The 22729-nt window shown below is 38.6% G+C and overlaps 1 protein-coding gene across 2 annotated transcripts in view; it reads left to right on the plus strand.

Annotated features, from left to right (window-relative positions):
* THSD4 (thrombospondin type 1 domain containing 4) overlaps nt 1-22729 on the plus strand; it is an 871621-nt gene that overhangs the window by 612940 nt on the left and 235952 nt on the right. The window contains exon 1 of one of the 2 annotated variants that reach the window (XM_089652474.1): nt 2537-2778. The exons of the other annotated variant lie outside the window; for it this stretch is intronic. Coding sequence (XP_089508600.1) covers nt 2698-2778 — 81 coding nt within the window. The 5' untranslated portion in view covers nt 2537-2697. Of the gene's footprint in view, nt 1-2536; nt 2779-22729 lie in introns of those variants that run through there. 2 annotated transcript variants of the gene reach the window in all.

Raw genomic sequence — 22729 nt, forward strand, 5'->3', positions numbered from 1 at the left:
AGTACTATTCTTGGGGACAAGAAAATCTCAATTGGGGGTCCCACTTGCACTACACAAGGCCTAACTGGGTAAAGGCATTGCCAGAGAGAATATAATGTCGTCCCACACTACTGCTTGGTGAGGCTTAGCCTTCAGTTACTACACAGATGCATTGTATTTTAGTAGCATGAAGAGAGGAACAGGGTTACAAAGTGCACTTTTTGTCCTCTTTCTTTAGTAAGTGTCATCATATGATGCAGTGTACAGAGTACAGTGGCCAGACATTAATGGATAGAGAACCCTACTAATAAATGCAATGCAAGAAGAGCACATAAGATTCAATAGGGTGGTTGGTAGTGGCTGGAGGTAAAGGGAGTTAATATCACGAAAATGTTATAGCAGAGTACAGAGGCAGATGAATAGGCAAATAATATTCACTATATTAAGTACTGTATGCAGTTGTTTGATGTACTGTAATAGTATTGTAGAATATGAAGCAGTCTTAGTATGTGTTACTCCTTGCAATGTTTTTACCAACCATTATTATTATACAGGATTTATTATACAGGATTTATATAGTGCCAACAGTTTGCTCAGTGCTTTACAATATAACGGGAGACAATACAGCAACAATACAGTTCAATACAAGACGGAAAGGAGGCCCTGCTCCTTGGAGCTTACAATCTACCATAATTATGAACAGTAGAGGAATAGTGGATGCTGCTCAGACCAGCCCAAGGATATTAGCAGTGTTGGCACCAGCCGCCGCTCCAGTCATGTCCTCTGACACATTTAGCCCCACCCATCGGGGCTTGGTGTCATCTCGACCTTTGTGGCAAAGTGCCTTTGACCAAAGCGGAACGCGTCAAAGGCTGTTCCTGAGGCCAACACGATACTATACTTGGGCTTTTTTTAGCGGTGTCCACTCTTCCTATTGTCAGCTCTTCTGAATAAGTACAAGGACACCCGATCCCAGCTTCTGTGTACTGGTGGGGTAACTCAGCATTGCCTTGGCGATGCAAGTCTGTCAAATCATTATGAACAGCAGAGGATAACACTTTTCTGTTCAGTAGCATAATCACGGTGGCACATTTGTTAAATGGAGACAAATAGATTGGATAGTTACAACATAGTTATACTGTGTATCTGTGGCCAGTGGCAGTGAATGTATATGAGCATGTTAAGCTAAAGTCCTCATCTACAAACCAATGAATGTATGGAGAATGCCCGCCATACTGAGTGAGTCTGATCTCCATAATACAATTATTTCGTTTCTATTTCAGGGGTGTCAGACTCAATTTCTTTGTGAGCTGCAACAGCATTATGGTTGCCCTCAAAGGGCTGGTTGTATCTGTAAGACTAGATGTCCAGAGCACCAAACCCCCTTTTACATCCGATGTCAAGAGCCCCCCCCCCACCAGCAGAAGTCAAGAGTCCCCTACCCTCCCTTACATCACAGTGTCCCTTAGTTAGCTTGTGCTGCTGCCAGGAAGAAGCTGGGAGTGGTGTTGGGAAAAAGGTAGTGCAGGGTCTGGAGGAGGACCTGAAGAGGGCTGGAGTCATCTGTTGAAGTCTCCAGAATGCCGAGACTAGGGAAGGTGGGGACAAGGGGGTGCTGCCGCTACACAGAGAGGTGTAGAATCCATAGGAGAAGTTCTGTCCTCCTGTCTGTTGCCGACTGCTGAGATGGGAGAGACAAGCCTCTCTGCGGCAGGATCTGGCAGATGAGTTCTGTCCTCTGCTCTGGTGCTGACTGCTGAGACAAGGTTGGGGCAGAGATGAGGGGGCACCACAGCTGCAGGAGAGGTGCAAGGGCCACAGGAAATGTCCTGGCGGGCTGGATGTGGCCCACGGGCCATGTGTTTGATGCGTGTGCTTTATCTTCAAAGGAGGAATGATAAATTGGGGATTGGGGCTGCCACTATAAATGTTACTGAGAACAGAATTTTCCTTTAAAGGGTGTAAAACCCAAATGTACGGAGAATTGCATTGATTTTGAAAACATGCACACAGGAATCCAAAATGTGACTATGCTTTATAACAACGATGCAAAATTTGATCTGGTCCTCCTTTGTAAATTCTCTCAATAAAATATTTGTTACGCTACAGTTTTCCTCCAATGAATTATTTTGTAAAATGTATGACCTGGTAGAGTAATTCAGTAACATTTTTACAGCACTGCACTTAATTTGCACTTAGTTATTAAACTTTTCTAAAAGTTGGAAACTTTCCTTCAATAAGTGTTCGCAATGATTTCAAAAACACTGTACCCATCATGCACACTTTGTCTTCATATATTTTCCCTCTAATCCCATCTGTGATATAAAGAAACCAGCAAGTCATCTTCCTGGACCATTGAAAAAGTTACCTTTTAAGTGGACCAGATGCATAACTTGGCATGGACCACTCGTGTCCCTCCCCTTCTTTGCTGTATATGAACTACAGCCCCTAGCTCATTGCTGTCTCCTTCCCCCTCCCCTAGCTGGGAGAAGTTATTCCATGAGGGGATCAGCTTACCAGTTGTCTCCAGAGCTGTAGCTGAAGCAAAGCTTCTTGTAGTGAAATAACTAGAGACAGAGTGAGAGAGAGAGAGAGAGAGAGAGAGAGAGCAGTGGTTTGCAGAACTGCCGTGTTGAGATACTGAGACACAAGTGCATCTGCTAGCTGTTAATACTTGGCAGAAGGATTTTCTTCCTCTAGGATAGTTTTGACATTGTCATGATAATAATGTTTGTCAGCTACTTGATTTTAACTTTCCTCTCCTTTGATAAAGCAGTGCTGGGAAGACCTGGGGGACAGGTAAGTCACCATTTATTTAACTTGCTGTCCTTAAAATTTACTTTATTGGCACAGCTTGATTTTAATTTGTCATGCAACTTCTTTCCTGAATAATAAAACTTATTATTCTATTTCTACTCATGTAAACTGTAAGAGGTGTTTTAAACTTTTGCCATACTTTTCACTATGGGTTTTTTGCCATAGTTTTCACTATGAGTTTTAGACAAAGCAACATGTACAGACCTATATAAAATTTATTAACTGGAAAGGTGATAAGTGCATTGCCAGGTGAAGCTGGCTAGTTATCTTTTGTCTTCAATACATTTTGAAAAACATGTATAATTTAGTATTAGGTTATTATTGCATAAATGTGAATGTTGCTAATGAGTGAGCTTTTGTCTAACAACTGATAATTATAATAATTATTGATATTATTTTTCTTCTAAATACACAACACAAATCAAATTATTGATGAGATCAACAACACGAACCAATTTTTGAATAATTAACTAACTTTGTTTAGAAGCAATTTAAATGAACAATTTTAGGATGCAGGAACATAATGGTATACTTGATTTATGATGCTGGCATAAATTTCATTGGGTTAATCTGATGAAAGAATAATTGATATCGAAATACTGTAAAATGGTTATCTTTTAAGGGACAGTTTTGTTTTAGTGGTGCTGAAAAAACTGTTATTGCTCTAAGCATATCACTTAATATGTTCGATAATTTGACAAAGCATTATTCTTTCATTCTTAAAAATGCACATGTATCAACAACTCCATCTCATCTTAGTTACTTACAGAAAGTCATGTCTTTGCATGCTTTCAGTCATACGTGATAAACCTGTGATGGTTCTAGCTCTATCCTATTGGTTCACAGTTCATGAATGTAGAACACTACACACCCACTGGAGAAGCGTATAATAAAATTTTCCCTTATTTTTAAATACCGTCTGTCATAACAGTCTTCCCGTTAGTACACTTAAATCTTATAATTAATTGGTGACAAACAAATTATGCAGTATTTAGTTTGGTTATTTTAATCAAAAGACTTTAATGCATACAAAAATCAAAGCAGGTGTATTATACTAGATAACAACAGTGGCAAAGGATGCTGCCCATTTTTGACAAAATGGCAAATCACATTGGTTTCCAAATGTTCTTGCTCTTATTCTGGCTATTGTCTTGATTTTAACGTTTGCTGCCTTCACATGCAAGTGTAGCTCAGTTCATTAGTTGTAACTCACTGAAGCTTAATTACTAAAGGAGATGAGAATCTTCACACAAAAAATTGTTTACTTCAATTATCTGATCATTAATATTTAAATTAACAACTTCCGGACAGTTAAGTCACTGGATTTTCCGTGGTTGTGCCAAAGTGATGCCTGCAGTTTGCAGCTGCAGGCATTTCCCAGGTACCTTTTTTTTTAGAGCCAGCGATCGGCTATCTTGTTCAAGGAATCGGAGCAGCTACTAGCCGCTTGATTGCTTGTGCAAGCAGTGGGAGGGGATGTCCCCTTCCTCCTGCCGCTCTCTCTGGATCTCCAGTCCCACTGGGAGTCCTGAGTGACCTACCGGTGCAACCGCCTGATGGCCGGACTGCCGAACAAACCCAGATTGGCTTTGATTAGCTCTCCTTTATTGTACACTTTATTGTATTGTAAACGTTCAGCGGCAGTTTTAAAAATCTGAAAGCATTCAAAAACACAGAGGAGGGATTTGGGGTCATCAGATCATGGGTAGTTATTCTTGCACTAGACCTCCTCTGATAATCTACAGTGGTAACCTGAAAAGGCTTCTAAAGCATAGTCTATGAATATTAAAATGTATGCAGTTTGTCGCTGTTGAACAGGCATGCACAATTACTCAGTGTAATGTCATCTTTTATATTTTACAAAAAAAATGGGTTATGTATTGTGTTTTTTGACAATAAAATAAAAAAAAAAGTGTATTTTCCCCAAAATTTGCATGTGAAAAACTGCTGCGCAAATACCATGTAACATTGTCTAGGGACTCTGCTTTAAAAAAATATATAATGTTTGGGGGTTCTAAGACATTTTCTAGCAAAAAATACTGATTTTAAAATTTAAACAAAAAGTGTCAGACATGGATTGGGGCAAGTTGCTTTTCAAAGCACTGGATACTTTAAGTGAATATTCACACAATTTTTTCCCTATCTCCTGTAGTAATTTGGCCCAACTGAATACAGTAAATATCAATACTTTCAGTATGCACACTAAAATCAGATATCTTTCTTTTGGTCTTGATGATATGATGTAGTGGCATAAAAATGATTGGGGACTCAATGCTATTATGTGTTATGTGTACACTACAATATGTTGGTGTAGGGGGGATTTGAAGCTGAAATTAGGGATATTGGTCTTGAGGCTTTTGTGGATAAAGGTGATATCATATGGTATGCTAATGTTAGATGCATGGGTCACAGTGGCCTCATTACAATCTGTGGGATTGTGGAGATAGTTATGGATATCAGAGAATGTGATTATGCCATTTTAGATCGCATGATGACCATAGGTCCTGTACTTACATCATCAGGGCCTATGTAGTATCTAGTATGCCCCTGCTCAACCTAATACTGGTAATGCTATCACTGCCTACTGTAAATATATTGTCATCACTGTCCCCTTTAGTTATAGGTTATAATCTATCTGTAGTTACAGAAATAACCACAAATCAATGGCGTTCCATACATAGATTTGTGGTGTATCTATGTGCCATCTGAATACATGTATACTTTACATGCATGCCGCCATAACCAACTTTAACTAGTCTGCCTATGTGAGAACAGATCTATGTACTTACATAGTGACAAAAAGGCAAACATGGATAAAATAAATATGTGAATGTTTATGTTGGTTTAGGCTTTACTGTTCATTCTTATCTTAACCTAAGATAACCTTATAGTCCCATATACCTATAAGAATCTGCTGTGTTTTACCAGTAGTTCTTACACTTTGTTTCAAGGTTTGCCACAAATGACTTCTGACCTCATCAGTTTCAGACATCATGAAGCAAAATAAATTTAATGAAGAGGGTGAATTAAAATGTAATAGATCTCCTTGGAAAATAAGTCACAAACAAACTGAGTAAGCCTTAAACATATTTTAAAAAGTCCTACATCCATTGGCAAGCCCACCACATAGCATACCTGCATCCTCCCCTCCACACATTTTCATCATGCAAAAGGTTTGCATCTCCTTCTCTTAAAGGAGTAGTGACACTGCACCCCTTCCTCTTTGCACAAACCACTGGGCCTGCACTTCCCCTTCTATCAGGACCCATTGCACTCACAGCCCCCATTCTTTTTTACCACCTATTGTGCACCTATCTTTCAGCACCATTTCTCTCAGCACCCAGCATGCCTGTAGCCCCCTTCTCTCATGTCTCACCATGAATGCAGCCCTACTTTTCAGCACCCAACAAGTCTGCCTCACTCCATGCCCCCTCTCCCACTATCATGCCATGCCTGCAGGAAGAGCACCCCCATTGCTCCCAACACCCAATTTTCCTCACCCTCATTTTTTCTACCTGTGCTGAACACCTTGCCTTTCCCCACCCTGTCGAATGCTTCTAGTACCCCAACATTGCTCATTCTGAAGCAGGCACACTTTTGCTAGTAGCAGTAATAGGGATAACATAAGAAAAATATTGGTGTGGAAAGTCTCCCAGGTCTCAGACTTACAGAGCAACTTTCTTATAGTGTTTTTATGTGTGTTCCTAAAGTGTTGGTGCTTGACAGTTTTATGTAATCAAATGCAAAATGTCCCAAGGAAATGCCAGTATTTAACATTCATAGTTCAAAGTCAATGAATGAAGACAGTAAAGATTATTTTCTGGATATGGGACAATGGTAATTTTTAGCACTTTTATACAATCAAAATGAAAGTATTGAGCAGTAGCTAAGTGGTTAGTTCTCGCTTCACAGGGTATTCAGCCCAGTTGGCAGTTCACAGTTTTTCCTATGTTTTTGCTGATGTCTGAATTTTACAACTTCATTCCATATCCCCCCAGAAATTCTGGCAGGTTCATTATCTTGGCCTTAATGTGTGTCTTTGCATTAACATTATAATGTTAGCTTTTAAAAATTGTTTCCCTTTTATTAGTAGGGTGCCATGGGACAATTACAAAGGCTTGCAAAGGAAAAAATATATATATTTGGTGTTCGTTAGCAATAAAAGTGGGGAGATCAAGAGGAACGTATGCTAGCACTAAAATTACACATATTATATCATTTTGCTATAAACCAATCTAATGCTGCTGTTTGAAAGTATGTAATATGGGATAACCATGATAGAATCCTAATCTCTGTGATGCCATTTCTAGTAGTATTAAGGCTATTATAATCTAGGGCATTTACTGCAGGCTCTATGAACCAGGAGAACAACCATCAGGCCATGGAGTATGCAAAGCAGGCATAGGAAAATTGTTTGTATCTCAGGCCACTGGTGCCTAAGGATGATAAGGATCACTTGTTTAAAAAATGTGGGTCATCAGTGGGAAAAACTAAAGTTACTGACCTTCCTGCATTCATGATAGTGAATTAAAGCCTCCAAAAACTCCAGTGCCTGGACAATCCAGGCCAAGACTTGGACTAATGTTTTTAAGTGGTCTTCAGTAGTAATACATTCTTCAAGTGCCACTAAACTTTTGAGAGAAAAATGTATTAAAAAAAGTAAGCTGATCTTCAAAGGATGCCTACTTCAGCATCGCCACACTGAAGGCACTGGGATGCTTTAACAAGGTATTGTGAATAACCATGAAACACATGCCACACCAGTTGGGTCATTGTTTTTGACTGATCCTGGCTGCAATGAATGTATTTTTGGCACCAAGCTAGAATGAGCATTGCAAGGTCCTGGAATCACATGAACTCACCAGCACACACAACAGTAAGACCAAAAGGGATGTGACGGATAGTATACTTTGGTAAACAAAATAGAGGCATAGGGGATCATACAACAATAGCTATACGAACCAGGTAGCAATACATTTAAAGTGTATGTCAGGGCAAAATGAAAAAATGATATACAATAAACCTCTGCGATACATGCACATTTTCCTGTGTTTTAATATTTTAGAAAACTCTGCAAGTACAGCAAAGTACCTGTTGATCTGCCAGAAATGCACTCAGCTCTTCAGTCCTGCTGTAGGCTGACAACTCCTACAATTTTTGTGGACTGAGTGTTGTCAGCCCTGCCCATTTTTTTCTTGCCAAACTACTCAGACCCACCTACCCTCCCATATCCAAAATGTAACGGATAATCATTCTTGAGTCCAAAGAAAATGACTTGAAGGGCTAATTACTCATAGGAAGGGAGAACTGGACACAGGGCATCTCTGAATTTCTGACATGATCAACAGGTATTTTTTGCACTTATCAAACAAATATATCAAAACACTTTTAGTGGTATATGTAAAAGATGAAAAGGAAGCAAATAAGAGAAGTTCATTGTTATGGTAGGGTTTACATACTCTTGAAATAAAAGAGTGCTAAAACATATACTGATATTTCAACTTGATGGTTTATCTTTTTTTCCTCCAAAGAAAACACTACATAATATTTACATTTGTTTCTTCTCAATTTACCTATCTGAGAATGTTTTAGATTTTTTTTACCCCTTACCTACAAATAAAATCCATTGATGCTATTATGGGAAATTTAAAGCAGCCTAGTAATAGTATGTTACCATATGTTACAGTAACTCCAGGAAGAAAAGGCCATAAAAAGAGTTACAAGCTAATCTGGAAAGGAATTGTCACAGTAGATGTCTTGTAGGCATATATGTTTTTCAGTCTAGAGCCTGTAATGTTTAACATATGGTACTCTACCTTGCTTTAATAGTGCTGTGGAAAACTAAAACTGGCATAACCTTACTCCAAAAAAACCTTTATTGTTTAATGCTCACTTGGGTATTTAAAAGAAATTTAGTTTTTTATCAACTAAAAAGTAGCATTATTTCAAAAAGATTTGTATGCAAGTTTCTATAGAGAGGCCTACTCTTAAAAAGAACCTATCACCTGCAAACATGCAGAGAACACACCATCTGGTGTGCTGTGTATTTGGGAGCAGCAGTTTTAGGAGTTGTACCCCTCAGTCTGAAAGGGCTGCTGTAAATTCCTGTACAATCAAGGCTAGCTTCTAGTATAGTTGCCGTTATGTTCATTCTAGGACAGTGAAGGATAATGCATTTCAATTTCCACGGCTTTAGAATCCTCTTTCTGCTAGCTGTCCCAGAAATCGTAGGTTTAGATTGACAAGTTTTTTAAAGTTTACTGACATTCTTTTGTATTGTACACTCTATGCCTTGTTGCAACAATAATAAATGACAGTCCCTCAAGAAGAATCCAAATGGTATGTTCTAAAATTCATACAAAGTTGTTTTATTGTTTAAGGCTCTGGGAAAATAATTTATGGAAATCTAAAGTGCCTAAAAACAAGTAGAAAGAAAATACAATAAATAGGATAGGCTGCATATACATAACATGAACCTGTACATTAGGTTTCTCTTGCTCCTCTGACGCTACTTTCAGGCACCAAGAGCAAAGAAAAACAGCCCAGTTTAGGTTCCATTCGGAGCTTACACCAAGCTGAGTTTTCTCCTTGTCCAATGTGACAGTGCTGGGTCAAGCACCAGCGTTGTCATTTAAAGTGGGGCACTTATCCTCTGTACTCAGTAGTACTAGTTATTTTTCTGCTTACAGTTGGTTGAATGAGATAGCAGGGTAAAACTATGGAAATGTGAATGTGTTTTGCTAGAAAGGGGGTATTATAGCATGGATTTCTTTTAAAGCGTATAATACTTCAGATAGATAGATATTTTCATTTTAAGTGTACACACGCTTAGTAATGTATAGGTGTAATTATTACCTCTTATAGAGGTACTTCTGCTGACAGTGCCATCATCCAGCTTTCACAACTGAAACCTGACTCGTCTTCAGGAGTCATCCAAAGTTACCATCTACTAACTGGACAAAGATGCTGGCTCATGGCGGATGCAGCAAACCAAATACTCTTACCTATCCAATAACCTTAGTTCAGATATGTCTTTAGTTTTATAGGTTACAGATCCAATGCAATACTATGGTATACTCCTTAAACAGTAACAATGTATTAAGAAAGAACATACAGAAAAGGAAAAGATAAAGAGGGGAAGAAGAAAGGTAACAAAACTATGGCTGAGCACTGGTAAATCATACCTGATATTATGGTAAGATAAACACCTGAATAGGGCTAAAATGGGTCATTCCCAAGAATCTAGCATGACTGGGGAGGCCAGGGTCATTGTGGTTTTAGGTGAGAAGAAGGGAGTAGAAGATGAGCACACTTTATATGCAATGGAGATAGTATAAATACCTTTTTGCAGAGTCAAGGCTCGAAAAGTATCAGATTTCCTATGAACCAGCCAGCAAGTCCCTTCCAGGTCATTTATTTCAGCTGCCACCAGGGTCTCCATATTCATCATTTTGTTTGGAATCTGGTCCCATTCTCCAATATGTGGACAAGAGGTTGATTTTCAATGACAGGAACATTTGTAATAACCTTAAGATTCTTGTTGTGTATACTTTACCTTATACACATTAGCCCACTTTCCTCCTCTCCTTCATCTTTCCCTGTTCTATACTGCTACCAAAATGTGCATTTTCTGTACCATGTTGTGTCTTGCAATGAAAGAACACATTCACAAGGAACCATTATATTTAGGGTACAGCTCAGACTGATGTAAAATACTTTGTCCTTTGTCATTGATGTGTAGAGAATCATGCACATTACCAATATCAAATTCTTGCACTGCTGTGCTTCATGGCAGTTGAAAGGCCTGTTAAGGCTAAAGGTGTGCATTTGATACCATTCTTATTAGTACAGTAGATGGCATCTGAATAAAAATTAATACAATAAATATGGTACCACAAATGGAAGGGATTTGTAGAAGTATGCAGCTTTCAGCTCATTTCTTGAAAATGGGTACAACACTCATACAGTTGGTTGACATCCACAATATATATCACATGCATAAAGGAAAGTGAATCCACTTCTAAGCCAGGCAACTTCATTCATTCTTTCTGTTATATATTATTGGTCAAGGAATGAGAAAGACATATTGTAGTCAATCCAGGTGTCTAAACTCAATAAATGGCCTTAGGTAATTATAGGTGTAACATACTTTCCACTGATGGTGAACAAAATGTACTGGGTAGGCAATGACACAGCTTACAGAATAGAAAGCTTTTCAATATTTACATTATTATGGTTGATTTTCAGTTATGTTTCCTTTAGGTTATCTTTATGCCACCTCTTCGCACTTAGAAGATGTAGTAATTTTAAATGATAGGTTCACTTTTTGGAGCATTTTACATGTTACACCCATATTTAGGATGCAATATGTTCCAGCACATGTCCTCCTGACCCCCCAGCAGAACAGTGATAGCGGGTGGGGGGTCCTCTCCCCGCAGCCGCTGTCACATTTTGAAAACAGCACAGCTGTGCAGGGCTCCATTCGCACGGTTGCATCATTCAATTACAGCAATCTGTGAATGACAGAACTGCAAGTCTCATATGTCACCGCAGCAGATGGCTTGTAGTTCTCAATGGACTGTGAGGGTACTTATCAGCGCTCTTGCAGTTCATTCACATGCCCCACAGCCTTCAAACTGACAGCCCTTACAGAGGTATAGGTCAAAAGCTGTAGGGTTTGTCTGCTGGAACCCACATTGCACCCCTGAGCCACTGATCATGGAGGGTAGTGCTTTATAGGCTCCTGAGGGAAAATAATAAATGCACATTTTTTTTTCTCCAAAAATATGAGCATTTATTATTTTTTCTCAAAAGTTGAACTTAGCCTTTAATTAAAACAAAAGTATGCATGCAACTGAAATTTAATTTATACTTGCATGCTTTTTAACTAGAACATTTTGAAGATGATGAAACAAAAAGCCGCCTTCTCCCACAAAATGTGCTTCCCCAGGCTGTACCCACTGATGCCTTTCTGCATATTCAGGCAATTAATATTACACAGGGCCTGTCCATTAATTTCATATGTTCATTAATTTAATCTGTGTGTAGTTTAGTTAGAAAGTAAGACTATGAAATATACTTCAAATGTAACATGTTGTATAGCATTTATAATGCTTTGTTAACTTCCCATACTATCTGAATTTCTTTCCCAATTACCATTGTGAAGGACCATGAACAGATTGTTTTTCAAATTCTATAGGGTTGAAAAAGCATATGATTTTTATTTCATCTATAATCTATTGAAGATATTTAGAAAATATGACCTGTTAGTTGTCTCTTGGGACTTGTTGGTCATATAACTTCTAGTTACAAATGGAAAGAATTATCAGAAGCAGAGGGCACAGAACCTCTGCATTACTCCCTGATGGTGCAATCTGTAATGGTCCCAACTAGCCAAATGACCAGGAACATATGTGAAGTTGAAAGATTTGCATTTGAGAGAACATCAGGTGATGAAATGTGACATTAAGCTATACCTACACTTGCTCAGAGGCATGTTTCAAACTAGACTTCTGGTTGCATATATTATATTCCTTTAGGTATTTGTTGGCTATATTTTAGCAACGGCTTTCAGGCCTGCAGTGCAACATCTAAATAAGTAAATGTACAGATATTCTCTGAGACAATCTCATAGGTCAGTTAAGCTTACTTGTTCCAAAAGCAGCAAGCATTCTATTTTTGCATGCATACTTTTTAATGTGCCAGCAAGTGTTTTATCTTTACAGATATGTATCCCATATGGTCTGGTCCTCTCCACTCAACACCTTGTTCCTCTGTTGTTCTCTAATACCTGATATCTCTCCAGAGACTTGTAGGTTTTGCAGAACTGACGTCTGCTTAGACCTTCTGCTTAAAGTTGCAGTGAAAAAAAGTTGCACACCGATTTGTAAAATTCTATTTAGATCATTGAAGAGCAAGGCTTGACTAGATTAAAGACATTTAAACTTAATATTTGATCCCACCTTTATGAAAATAAACATACTTCTGCCTTTCCGCATGTAAGACCTCTTCTTTTATTTCTGTTCCAAGAGTTTATTTTGTTTAGTCCAGACTCTTTTTCTCACTAAGCCGTTGTGTTCTGCCTGGCAGATTCTTTCTGTTAATGTATTAAAGAAGGCATTAAAGTACTTTTGAGATTTCTAAATGCATGTTAATGCTTGAAAAAGGTGATTTTGAATTTGAAATGGAAATGCCGTTAAATTGCATTCAGTGGAGGGGGTTTAGGTAAGAGTCTGTTGTGTTTCATTTTCCTTCATCCCCACATGCCATTGAACTGAAGATTTAAAGGGTCAACTCTTCCAAAAGAAATGTTTTAGCCATGGGTGGGCATCAGCAAGTTCAATCGCCCACTGGCTTACAACATGTATTATATCTTCTGGGGAGTCTGATGGCAAGATCTATACAACTCAATTTCTGGCTCTAACCATCTCATGGATTATTACAGGGGGGTCTCACAGATGCATTCTTCTATTTATTGTACACTATGCAGGGTGCAAAAGAGAGTAGTAAAGTGACCTTGTATAACTTTGTAATGGCCATAGCAGAATGGGTTGGGTGAGGCAGAGGATGATAGGAATGCATATTCTCAAGAAACCTAGTGGATAATTCAATAATCATGATCCCCTAAAATAATTATCAGTGTTTTGTTGCATTAACCTTGAAAGTAACAATCCTGCTTAGTTAAAAATAATCCCTCAGATAAATTAAGCAGATCTTTAGCTAACTTAATTGCAGCTGACAGTGAAAAATATTCTTTCCTATTATCTGACATGTTTCAAAATGAGAGCCAAATGGTCTTGCATGAAGGAAAAGGTCTTAAATCCAACAGTTCTGTATTTGATATTAAACTTTATGACCTGTCACCCTTTAATGCTCCCAGGTAATGGTAATGTTGCATGCTGATACCAATCGAATTACCTCTCAATACATTACTGTAAAGGACAGGCAAATTGCATAAAATGATTAAACGCTAATCTCACAGCTTGCAGATTTCCTCTTTGATTACTTATCTAGCAGAGTTAGATGCAGGGATGGTTTCAAAATAAGCATCAATCAATTTTTAAGAAATTGCAGACAACATATTATTTGCAGATTTTTACATAAACACAATATATATATATAGATGTATTCATGACCCAGTTATGATGAAGTATCAATGTATATGAAGCCAAACACATTCCTAGATTTAGTTAGAACGGGGAAGGATTAGAACTCTGAGTTTCATTGCTATCTGGGGCTCCATTTGAGAGATTTACCCTTACTTCCTGTCCTAACAAAGTTTCACAGAGAAAATGTGAGGACAAAATCCGCAACAAGGACAGAGAGAAAAATCAAAACCTGACAGGGGTTTCCCACCCCAAAACTTAAACAAAAATGTTTTTTGGCATGATATACTCTTTAACTCTTTGGAAATATCTAGTATGTCCAGGCTCGAAGAGGTTAATAAAAACTCAGCAGAAACAAGGCTATTCTGTAAAAGTGATCTGGGTGGCTATAGAGCAGCACAATCACTTTATATGATTTGTTAGGTGGCCCCCCATGTCGTTTCTCATGGTAGTTTCCACACTCCACCGCTCCGCTGACGAGACTGGAACCCACAAAAAATGCTCTCAGGATGGTGAGCTGAAGGACATCAGGGAATATCTGTTTCCTGATCTCTTCTGCTGATTGTGAACCCAGAAGTGCTCAGTTCTGAGTATTTATTATTCACAGCTATCATGTCAAAAAACCCTGCCAAGAAGCCATGTAAACCTTGAGTTAACTACAGTCCTGTGCTGGATCTGCTGGGTCAGATAGTAGTAGAGGAATTAGATATTTATTAGTTCCAATACATCAGGGGCTTGTTAGCTTCTTGTAATGGCAATGCAATTCATTTAAAATGTGTTAAAATGTGAAATACAATAAAATTTATAAAAATTAAAAAACACCCCTGTCACCCCATGTACACACATAAAAACACAAATGCATGTACATGTGAGTGAGAACAATACTTCTGGGTCTCTCATTTATGGTTAACTCTAAATTGAGTTATATCTAAATTGTTGTGAGGAGCATCTAGCACTCCTGCTCCATCACAGCTGCTGGTCTCATTCCAGCATCCTTTTTTGGCTGTGATACATGCTCCCTGTCTGTCTGTCCACCTGCAAGGTGACTGATGTAGCCAGTCTCTGGGTGGAGACTGGACTTGATTTTACCCAATCAAGCCTGCAGTCTTATGCTTCTGATAGTATGTGTAATACATGTTCAAGCTTCCTGTCTGTCTGTCCTGCTCTGCTGTTTGGAATCCCCTGTTTATGACCTTGAAAGGGGATATCAACTATACTCTGAACTCTGCCTACCTTTTGACTACGGATTGGACCCTGACTACTCTGAACCTTGCCTGCCTTGTACCTGGACTGTCATTGAACCACTCTGTCTGTCTGCCAATCACAAGTACCTGTTTGCTGTGCTCGGTTCGTGCCTGTCCCAGCATGGTAACCAGGCACTATAGCATTGTGTATAGGTCCTGGGGGCAACTGAGTACCAGTAGACCTACTTGCCTTATGGGAAAGGAGGCTGCTATAGGTGAAGAACACAGATGCCAGCTATAGTACCTGAACTCCTGTGTTAGGGGTAAGCATGACAGCTGTAAAGACATTTAAATCCCCCACCTATTGATCATTTTGGGTACCTTCATTTTCTGCCATTTTGCAGGTACCTGCAATTTTGAGGCTTGATATCTATTTACGCAATATTACCTCATCTTTTACATTTTACAAAAAACAGGGATTAAATTGTGTTTGTGTGCACCAAAATTAATTTTAATGTATTTTCTCCTGAAAGTATAGACTTGATATACAGTTGCACAAGTATCATGTGACATAAAAAAATTAAGCTATCATCTTTTTATTTTACAGAGCCTGTGCATTAATACATTCTTTGGAGGTTTTAATTATTTTATGGCCAGAAATGCTAATTTTTCCACGCGTGCGAAAGATGAAAAAATTGCTGAGGTGAAGTGTTTATATCACTCTGTGGAGGTTTTAATTAATTTTATATCCAAAAATGCTGATATTTGCATATGAGTGAAAAATGCAGAAATTACTCTGAAGGCAAAGTGTTTTTGGCCCTTTTAACCGTTTCAATACCGTGCAATTTTACACCTTCCTGCCCAGGCCATTTTTCAGGTTTCAGCGCTCTCACACTTTGAATGACAATTGCGCAGTCATACAACATTGTACCCAAACTAAAATTTTATCATTTTCTTCACACAACTAGAGCTTTCTTTTGGTGGTATTTAATCACCGCTGGGGTTTTATTTTTTGCTAAATTAACAAAAAAAGACCAAAAATTTTGAAAAAAAAAACACATTTTTCTTTGTTTCTGTTATAAAAGTTTACAAATAAATAATTGTTCTTCATAAATTTAGGCCGAGATGTATTCTGCTACATGTCTTTGGTGAAAATAACCCAAATTAGGATGTATTTTTTAGTTTGTAGGAAAGTTATAGGGTTCACAAACTATGGTATAGATCTGAATATTGATCAATCCTGAAGTACTGACAGCCAATCTAATATCTTGAGGTCCAAGAATGTCAGAACAGTACAGATATCCCCCAAGTGACCCCTTTTTGCAGAGTAGACAGTCCGACGTACTTCATAAGAGGCATGGCGAGTTTTTTGAAGTTGTATTTTTTTGTCATAATTTTTCGGAAAATGAAAAAATTAAAAAAATTATTTTCACTATTTTTTTTTTTACATACTGTCACCAGTGCAGTACAGTGTCATCATATAACTGGCATGGCGGTGAACAGCGACACTGACTGGTGACAGTATGAAAAAAATATATATATATTTTTTTTTTTATTATATTTAATTTTTTATTACATTTTTTTTTATTTTTTTTAAGATTTTTTTTTCATATTTTACTATGACCAAAATAGTACAATGTTACCATAGTAACATTGTACTACTTTGGGGAAGTGATCAGTATTTTTTTTTTTTTTTTTTACACAGTTTGCTTATAGCAAAGAATTACTTTGCTATAAGCAAGCATTTACCTGAATGAAATCGATTCATTCAGCTTTTTTTTTTTTTTTTTTGTGCTTAGCTGTGATTTGGTCACAGCTAATCACATGACATGTGCATGTGATTAGCTGTGACCATTCACAGCTAGGCACTAGTATACAATGGATGGCATCATGAATGAAGCCATCCATTGTATACAACTGTCATGTGACCTGCTGTGATTGGTCACAGCAGGTCACATGGTACCGGCAACGGGAGGCGGTACTCGGATCTGTCATCGGCCGTGTCCGAGGTGCACGGGCGGTGACAGATCGCACTGCTGCGTCGCTCTGCAACCGCGCAAACTGCGCATGTGCGGGAGCACGCCAAATGGCGTGCACCCGGAATACAGGAGCACATTTGAAGCCGCCAAACGGCCATTGGCCGGGCGGCTAATGGTTAAACACCACCTTCAAAAAAGAAAACAAACAAAAAAAAATATTTAGCATCATAACTGGGGTGTGAATATATCAAATGTCTTGATGTAGTTGTGTAAGACTCTGCATGACAATTTCTCCTGTCTGAATTAGGCTCCATGCACACTGGGCATTTTAATATTGCTGGGAATGTTAGCTGTGTAAAGGCACGTTAAAAATTTCAGTTTTTCAGTGTTTTTTACTGTTTTTGCATTAGCATTCGATTTTTTTCGGGTTTTCCTTTTTAGCATTTTTTTTTACCAAAAATATTTTTTTTTTGCTAAAAAAAAGTCCAAAAAACACCAGTTTGCCGCGTTCTGCCACGTTTTTCAGCGGTTTTGCAGCAAAAAAACTCCTCTAGAAACCCACTAGTTCTGGGGTTTTTCCCAGCCAAAAACCGCCTTTGCCAAAAATTGCTGATTACAGTCTATGTGTGCATGGACACATAGGATACACATGCTGGTAAGTTTACTGGCTGTAGAAAAAAATGCCAAAAGCCAAAAACAGCAGCTGTAAAAACGTCCAGTCTGCATGAGGACTAAATGTTTATATATATCACCTCAGACTGAATTTAGTTGTCTACCAACATGATCAATAGGAACAGAGGCTGCCAGTTTTTTATGGGGCTTATTCATTGGGATGCATTAACAACTGAAGCAGCAATTACGTGCTTACTTCTTTAGCAGTGAAAAAAAAAATCAGCTTTGTAGGTGTAATCTAGTTAGACTGTAGTTTTGTGTTGATCAGCAATCCAACAGAGGGTTAATTAGAAACTTTCAGTCCATTACCTTTCTAAACCCAGCATCTGCTAAACAGAACAGTGAAAGTGGCTTGCCTGCAGTAGCAAGACTTAAAGGAAACTAAATGGACTGTTTTCTTTTTTATGTGTTTCTTTTCCTAATGTACCATTTCGCTGCATTTATATATACTTTAAATAAATACTGTATGGCTTGTTACTTTTGTATTATACATAGCAGACATTTTATTATCTTTTTCATGCTTCATTTGTAATACTTTTAAACCAGGTCTGGGCATCTCGACATGATTTCACATAAAAGATTATAAAAAAGAAAGTGAAGTGAAATTTCTCTTGCCGTTTTTGTATATTAGGCGGTATGAGCAAAACAGTCACAATGCAGTTACCTCATGTTTTCACGTAGTTTGCATCTTTTGTTTCATGAAATGCTGTTTAAGTCGTCCACTGGCTGCCTCAGAGGGAACAGTTTGATTACTGCAGGTGGTTCACTGGCTTCTGCTTTCATCATAAACTCTCACCACTTCAGAAACACCCCAGCATCACAAGCGACCCCATGACACTTGGCTGTATGCCCGCCATTTTATGGTTCATTTCTAAACGCTGTACTATAGAAGGTTTGTCAGAACCTATTTGATTTTGGATGCCTGTAACTGGTTTTACAGATTCATCTAGCTGGCATTTGCTCATTTAAAAAAAAAAAATAATAATAACACTAACCATCTTCTGAATATATGCACCAGAAACCTGTCAATGTCCATGATTTCATCTGTTGCTTAATTTTTTTTCCCAACATACAATGTGCAGTTACTGTTTTACAGATACAGTTGCTCAGAGTGAACTGTAAACTATTTATATTTATGTAAATGCTCAGTAGATTTCCAGTGCTGGAGTAAGAGCTTTGTAATAATTAGACGTGCAGATCATTTCATTACAATCGAAATTCAGACAAAATTTTTGTTATTCAGAGATTCAAATCTCCAAATCACAATAGTAACAAGTTTCAACTAATTTGAAATAAATCAAAATGAAAACAACAAATTAATTTGTTTCATTTGGGACTTTAGAGGGTTTTGTAAGTTCAATAATATGTGTCACACTCTGTATTGTTATGATTGGCTAAAGCCAAAGTTGCAAGTAAGTCATATTAAAGTCACAAGCAAGTCGCATCAAAGTCGCAAGCAAGTCGCGGAAATAACATAACAAATGAATCCTAACCTTCTGAAATAACCTCTGAAAATACAAATCGAATAACGAATATACAAAACCAATTCTGAAAATGAATCATTCTAACATAACAGATATGATGAAACAAAATAACTGACTTAATGAATGAATCCGAAACTAAACACTTTTTTTTGCCGTGTAAATCTGTAGTAATAATATGCAAAGCATGACTCCATCTAGGGTTTGGTGATGAAATTGAGGTAAGTAAAGATGTCTGGGAGGGAGAGTGGACCTAAGTAAGGAGACCTAGAGAAAAAAAAGGAAAGTACACTTTAAAGGGACACTATCACTAATTTAAAGTGATTCTAAAGGGAAAAACATTTTTTACTGTAATGTATGCCCTACATTAAGGTAAAATAATTCCCAGTATTTCTATTGCTCTCTCAACCCCTAAATACTTGAGTCCTCACTCGATTTAGTGCTGTGCCCATATCCAGCTGCTCTCTCCCCTCTCTCACAGGACTGGGAGCCATTGACTCCTACTACTGTCAAACAAATCCTGTGAGCAGAGAGTGGAGGACAGGACCGAGCCGTGCTGCGTGCATGCTGCACTGTATATTATTGTAATTTAAAAAAAAAGAATGGCCTTTACAACCAACTTCATTAAAGATTCACAGCCATTGAGGGACGAATTGCCAGTCTCTCTGCAAATTGGCCTCCCCATCCCAGTTATGCTAACCTTGCCAGTGCTCCCTCTCTCTCTCTTTTCTTCCTTCACAGTTGGTGACACAATGCCCATGGGTATGGGTGATCATGTTACCTCTTTTACCTGTGGCAGTGCTCAGGTATAAAAAGGTATTTATTTATTTCAGGCACTTATATAGCACCGTAAATTTACGCAGCGCTTTACATATATATTATACATTCACATCAGTCCCTAACCCTCAAGGGGCATACAATCTGAGGTCCCTAACTCATATTCATATACAAGGGCCAATTTAGACAGGATCCAATTAACCTACCAGCATGTCTTTGGAGTGTGGGAGGACACCGGAGTACCCGGAGGAAACCCACGCAGGCACAGGGAGAACATGCAAACTCCAGGTAGGAGGTGCCGTGGCTGGGATTCGAACCAACGACCCTAGTACTGCCAGGTATAAAGCCAATGGCTATGCCCAAGAACTGTCACATGGAGGAGAGGGTGAGATCGCTGATCCCCACAGTTACTGACACTTCAGACTTCAATGTAGGAAAAAGGAGCTGCGAAGGAGCACTGACAAAGTAAATATGAGGCGTTCAAGAGGGCACTTTATAAAGACACTAACTCTTTGGGCAAAGTAACAGGATTATGTAAAAAAGTACCCCTGACAATGCTGGTCAGTGAAAAGAAAACAAAAATACTAATGGTCCAGCAACACTGGTCAGTGGGAGGACCAATGCCTGGAGCCATTGGTCAGTAGGACCTCTGCTGTTGGTGGTCAGTGGAAGAAAAAATGCCTAGTTTTATTGTACAGTTAAAAAAATGCCTAATTGCATTGATTAGTTGAAAGACAAATGCTTGGCATTATTGTTCCATAAAAGATAAAATGCCTGGTGCCAGTGGTTATTGGGAAATAAAATCCTTCAACGTCAGTGTTTGGAAAAAATGAGCCTGCATTAGTGAGAGGAAAATATCTGTTTACTGGATGCACCACATTTCTATTATAGTTTACACTCCCCAGACAATGGCTCCTTGGACATGTGAGAGTACAGCACCAGGAGCCCTTTTGTGAAAATCTCCTGGACATTTTTTGTTCTTTCTCAAAAAAGGTGGAGAGCGTGATGTCACCAACCATGCCTCTCCTCGTCATCCAATCAGAGAACATTTTGCACTTATTCAGAAAAGACAAAGCATTCTCTGAATGGTGCCTGTGCTGAGCGGCCAACCTCCTGCATTCACAATGCATCAGGCTGGCTGCTCAATGCAGGACCTGGAAGCAAGTGGAGATCAATGAAGTAGCAGTGTCTACTGCTGGGATTCAGCTTCCAGGGGCATCAATCAGGTATGAAATAAATATGGTTGCATTGGTCCAAGCGGGACCAATGTAACCGTGTAAAAACATACCATGCCTGGAATTCTTCTCTAAGCTGATTGTTTGTTCAAACACTCACACAAAGTTTACAGAATTTTCATGATGTCTGGTAAGCAGTTAGAAAGCATTTGGAGAAGGGGGGAGGTGATGCCTTCCCTGTACCCTTCTTCCCATGTCAGATTAGGAGGATCAGCACTCCTTCAAAAAACCATACGGCTTCTCCCCCTATGAAAACACTTGGGAATTATATGTGCTTTGATTGGCTTTTTATTATTTTCATTATATTATAGTTATTATGAATTTCAAGCTTCTGTAAATTCATGGGCAGCCAGGCATTACTGGCTATGTTTATGACTTGTGGGGACTCCTAAAACAATTTGGGAATTCTGTGTGCCTTGATTGTTTTTTTTTTTTATATATTTTATTTATATTATAGTTATTATAAATTTCAAGCTTCTGTAAATTCATAGGTGGCCAGACACGTCCTGGTTATATTTTGGATTTGGGGGGATTCCTGAGGCAAATGGGACTTGGTGAAAGCTGCAAAATGGAACTCCAGGGCAAAGCAGCAAGAGATTTCTATGATCATTGCAGACACTTTGATACTGTGCAGACAAGAAAGGTCTAGAAAGCATGTTCAAGATCAGAGACAATGCATAGCCTGTAGTATTGGTTCAGGATCAGAGTAAATAAACAGGAGTACACTGTGATACCAGCTGATGTTATATGGCTGTCATTGAAACATAGTGATTGTAGTTTATGTTTTTTTCCCAGAGCCACAGAACCCACAGCAGACAGGCAGATGAAATGCTAGTACTCAGCAGACATATGGGACCAGAGATTATACCAATACACAATAGATCTATGCAGGGGCGGACTGACAACTCATGGGGCCCCCGGCAATAGGGGATCATGGGGCCCCTGTGTCCTTGCCCAAATTCAAAAAAGCCTATGAAAAAGGTACCAGGGGCATCTCATGGGGCCCCCTACTGACCCCGGGCCCTCAGGCAGTGCCCGAGTTTCCAAATGGTCAGTCCGCCCCTGGATCTATGTAATCACTTGTAGTATATCAGAATCAACATAGCAACCTACTCTGGGGTATTTTTTTTAACCACTGACCATGGACACCATGGTATTTTTCTGACTACTGATACCATTGCAATTATTTAAGTCAGGCAAACTGTGTGCACAACAACTCATAGAAAAGTAAAAGAAAGATTTCCAGTTGGTGGTTATCAATGCGTCAGTCTATATCACATTAGAGAAACAAGTCTGATGACATGTCTGGCCACCTCTTATAGTACAAAGTGTTGCAGCATATCTTGCATCTAGTTTTGCATGGTTGACAACAGATTCAATACAGGACTGGCACTTATTATGGATTAGTCATTTATTACACAAAATTTGGGAAAAGTAAAATGTTGCAAAGTCAAAGGAATAAAAAAAATGGAATTGAAAATGAAAAAAAAAACAGCCAGA

This window comes from Staurois parvus, unplaced genomic scaffold (genome assembly GCF_062004578.1).
Source record: "Staurois parvus isolate SC_StPar_1 unplaced genomic scaffold, SC_StPar_1.0 ptg000682l, whole genome shotgun sequence".
Classification (NCBI taxonomy): Eukaryota; Metazoa; Chordata; class Amphibia; order Anura; family Ranidae; genus Staurois; species Staurois parvus.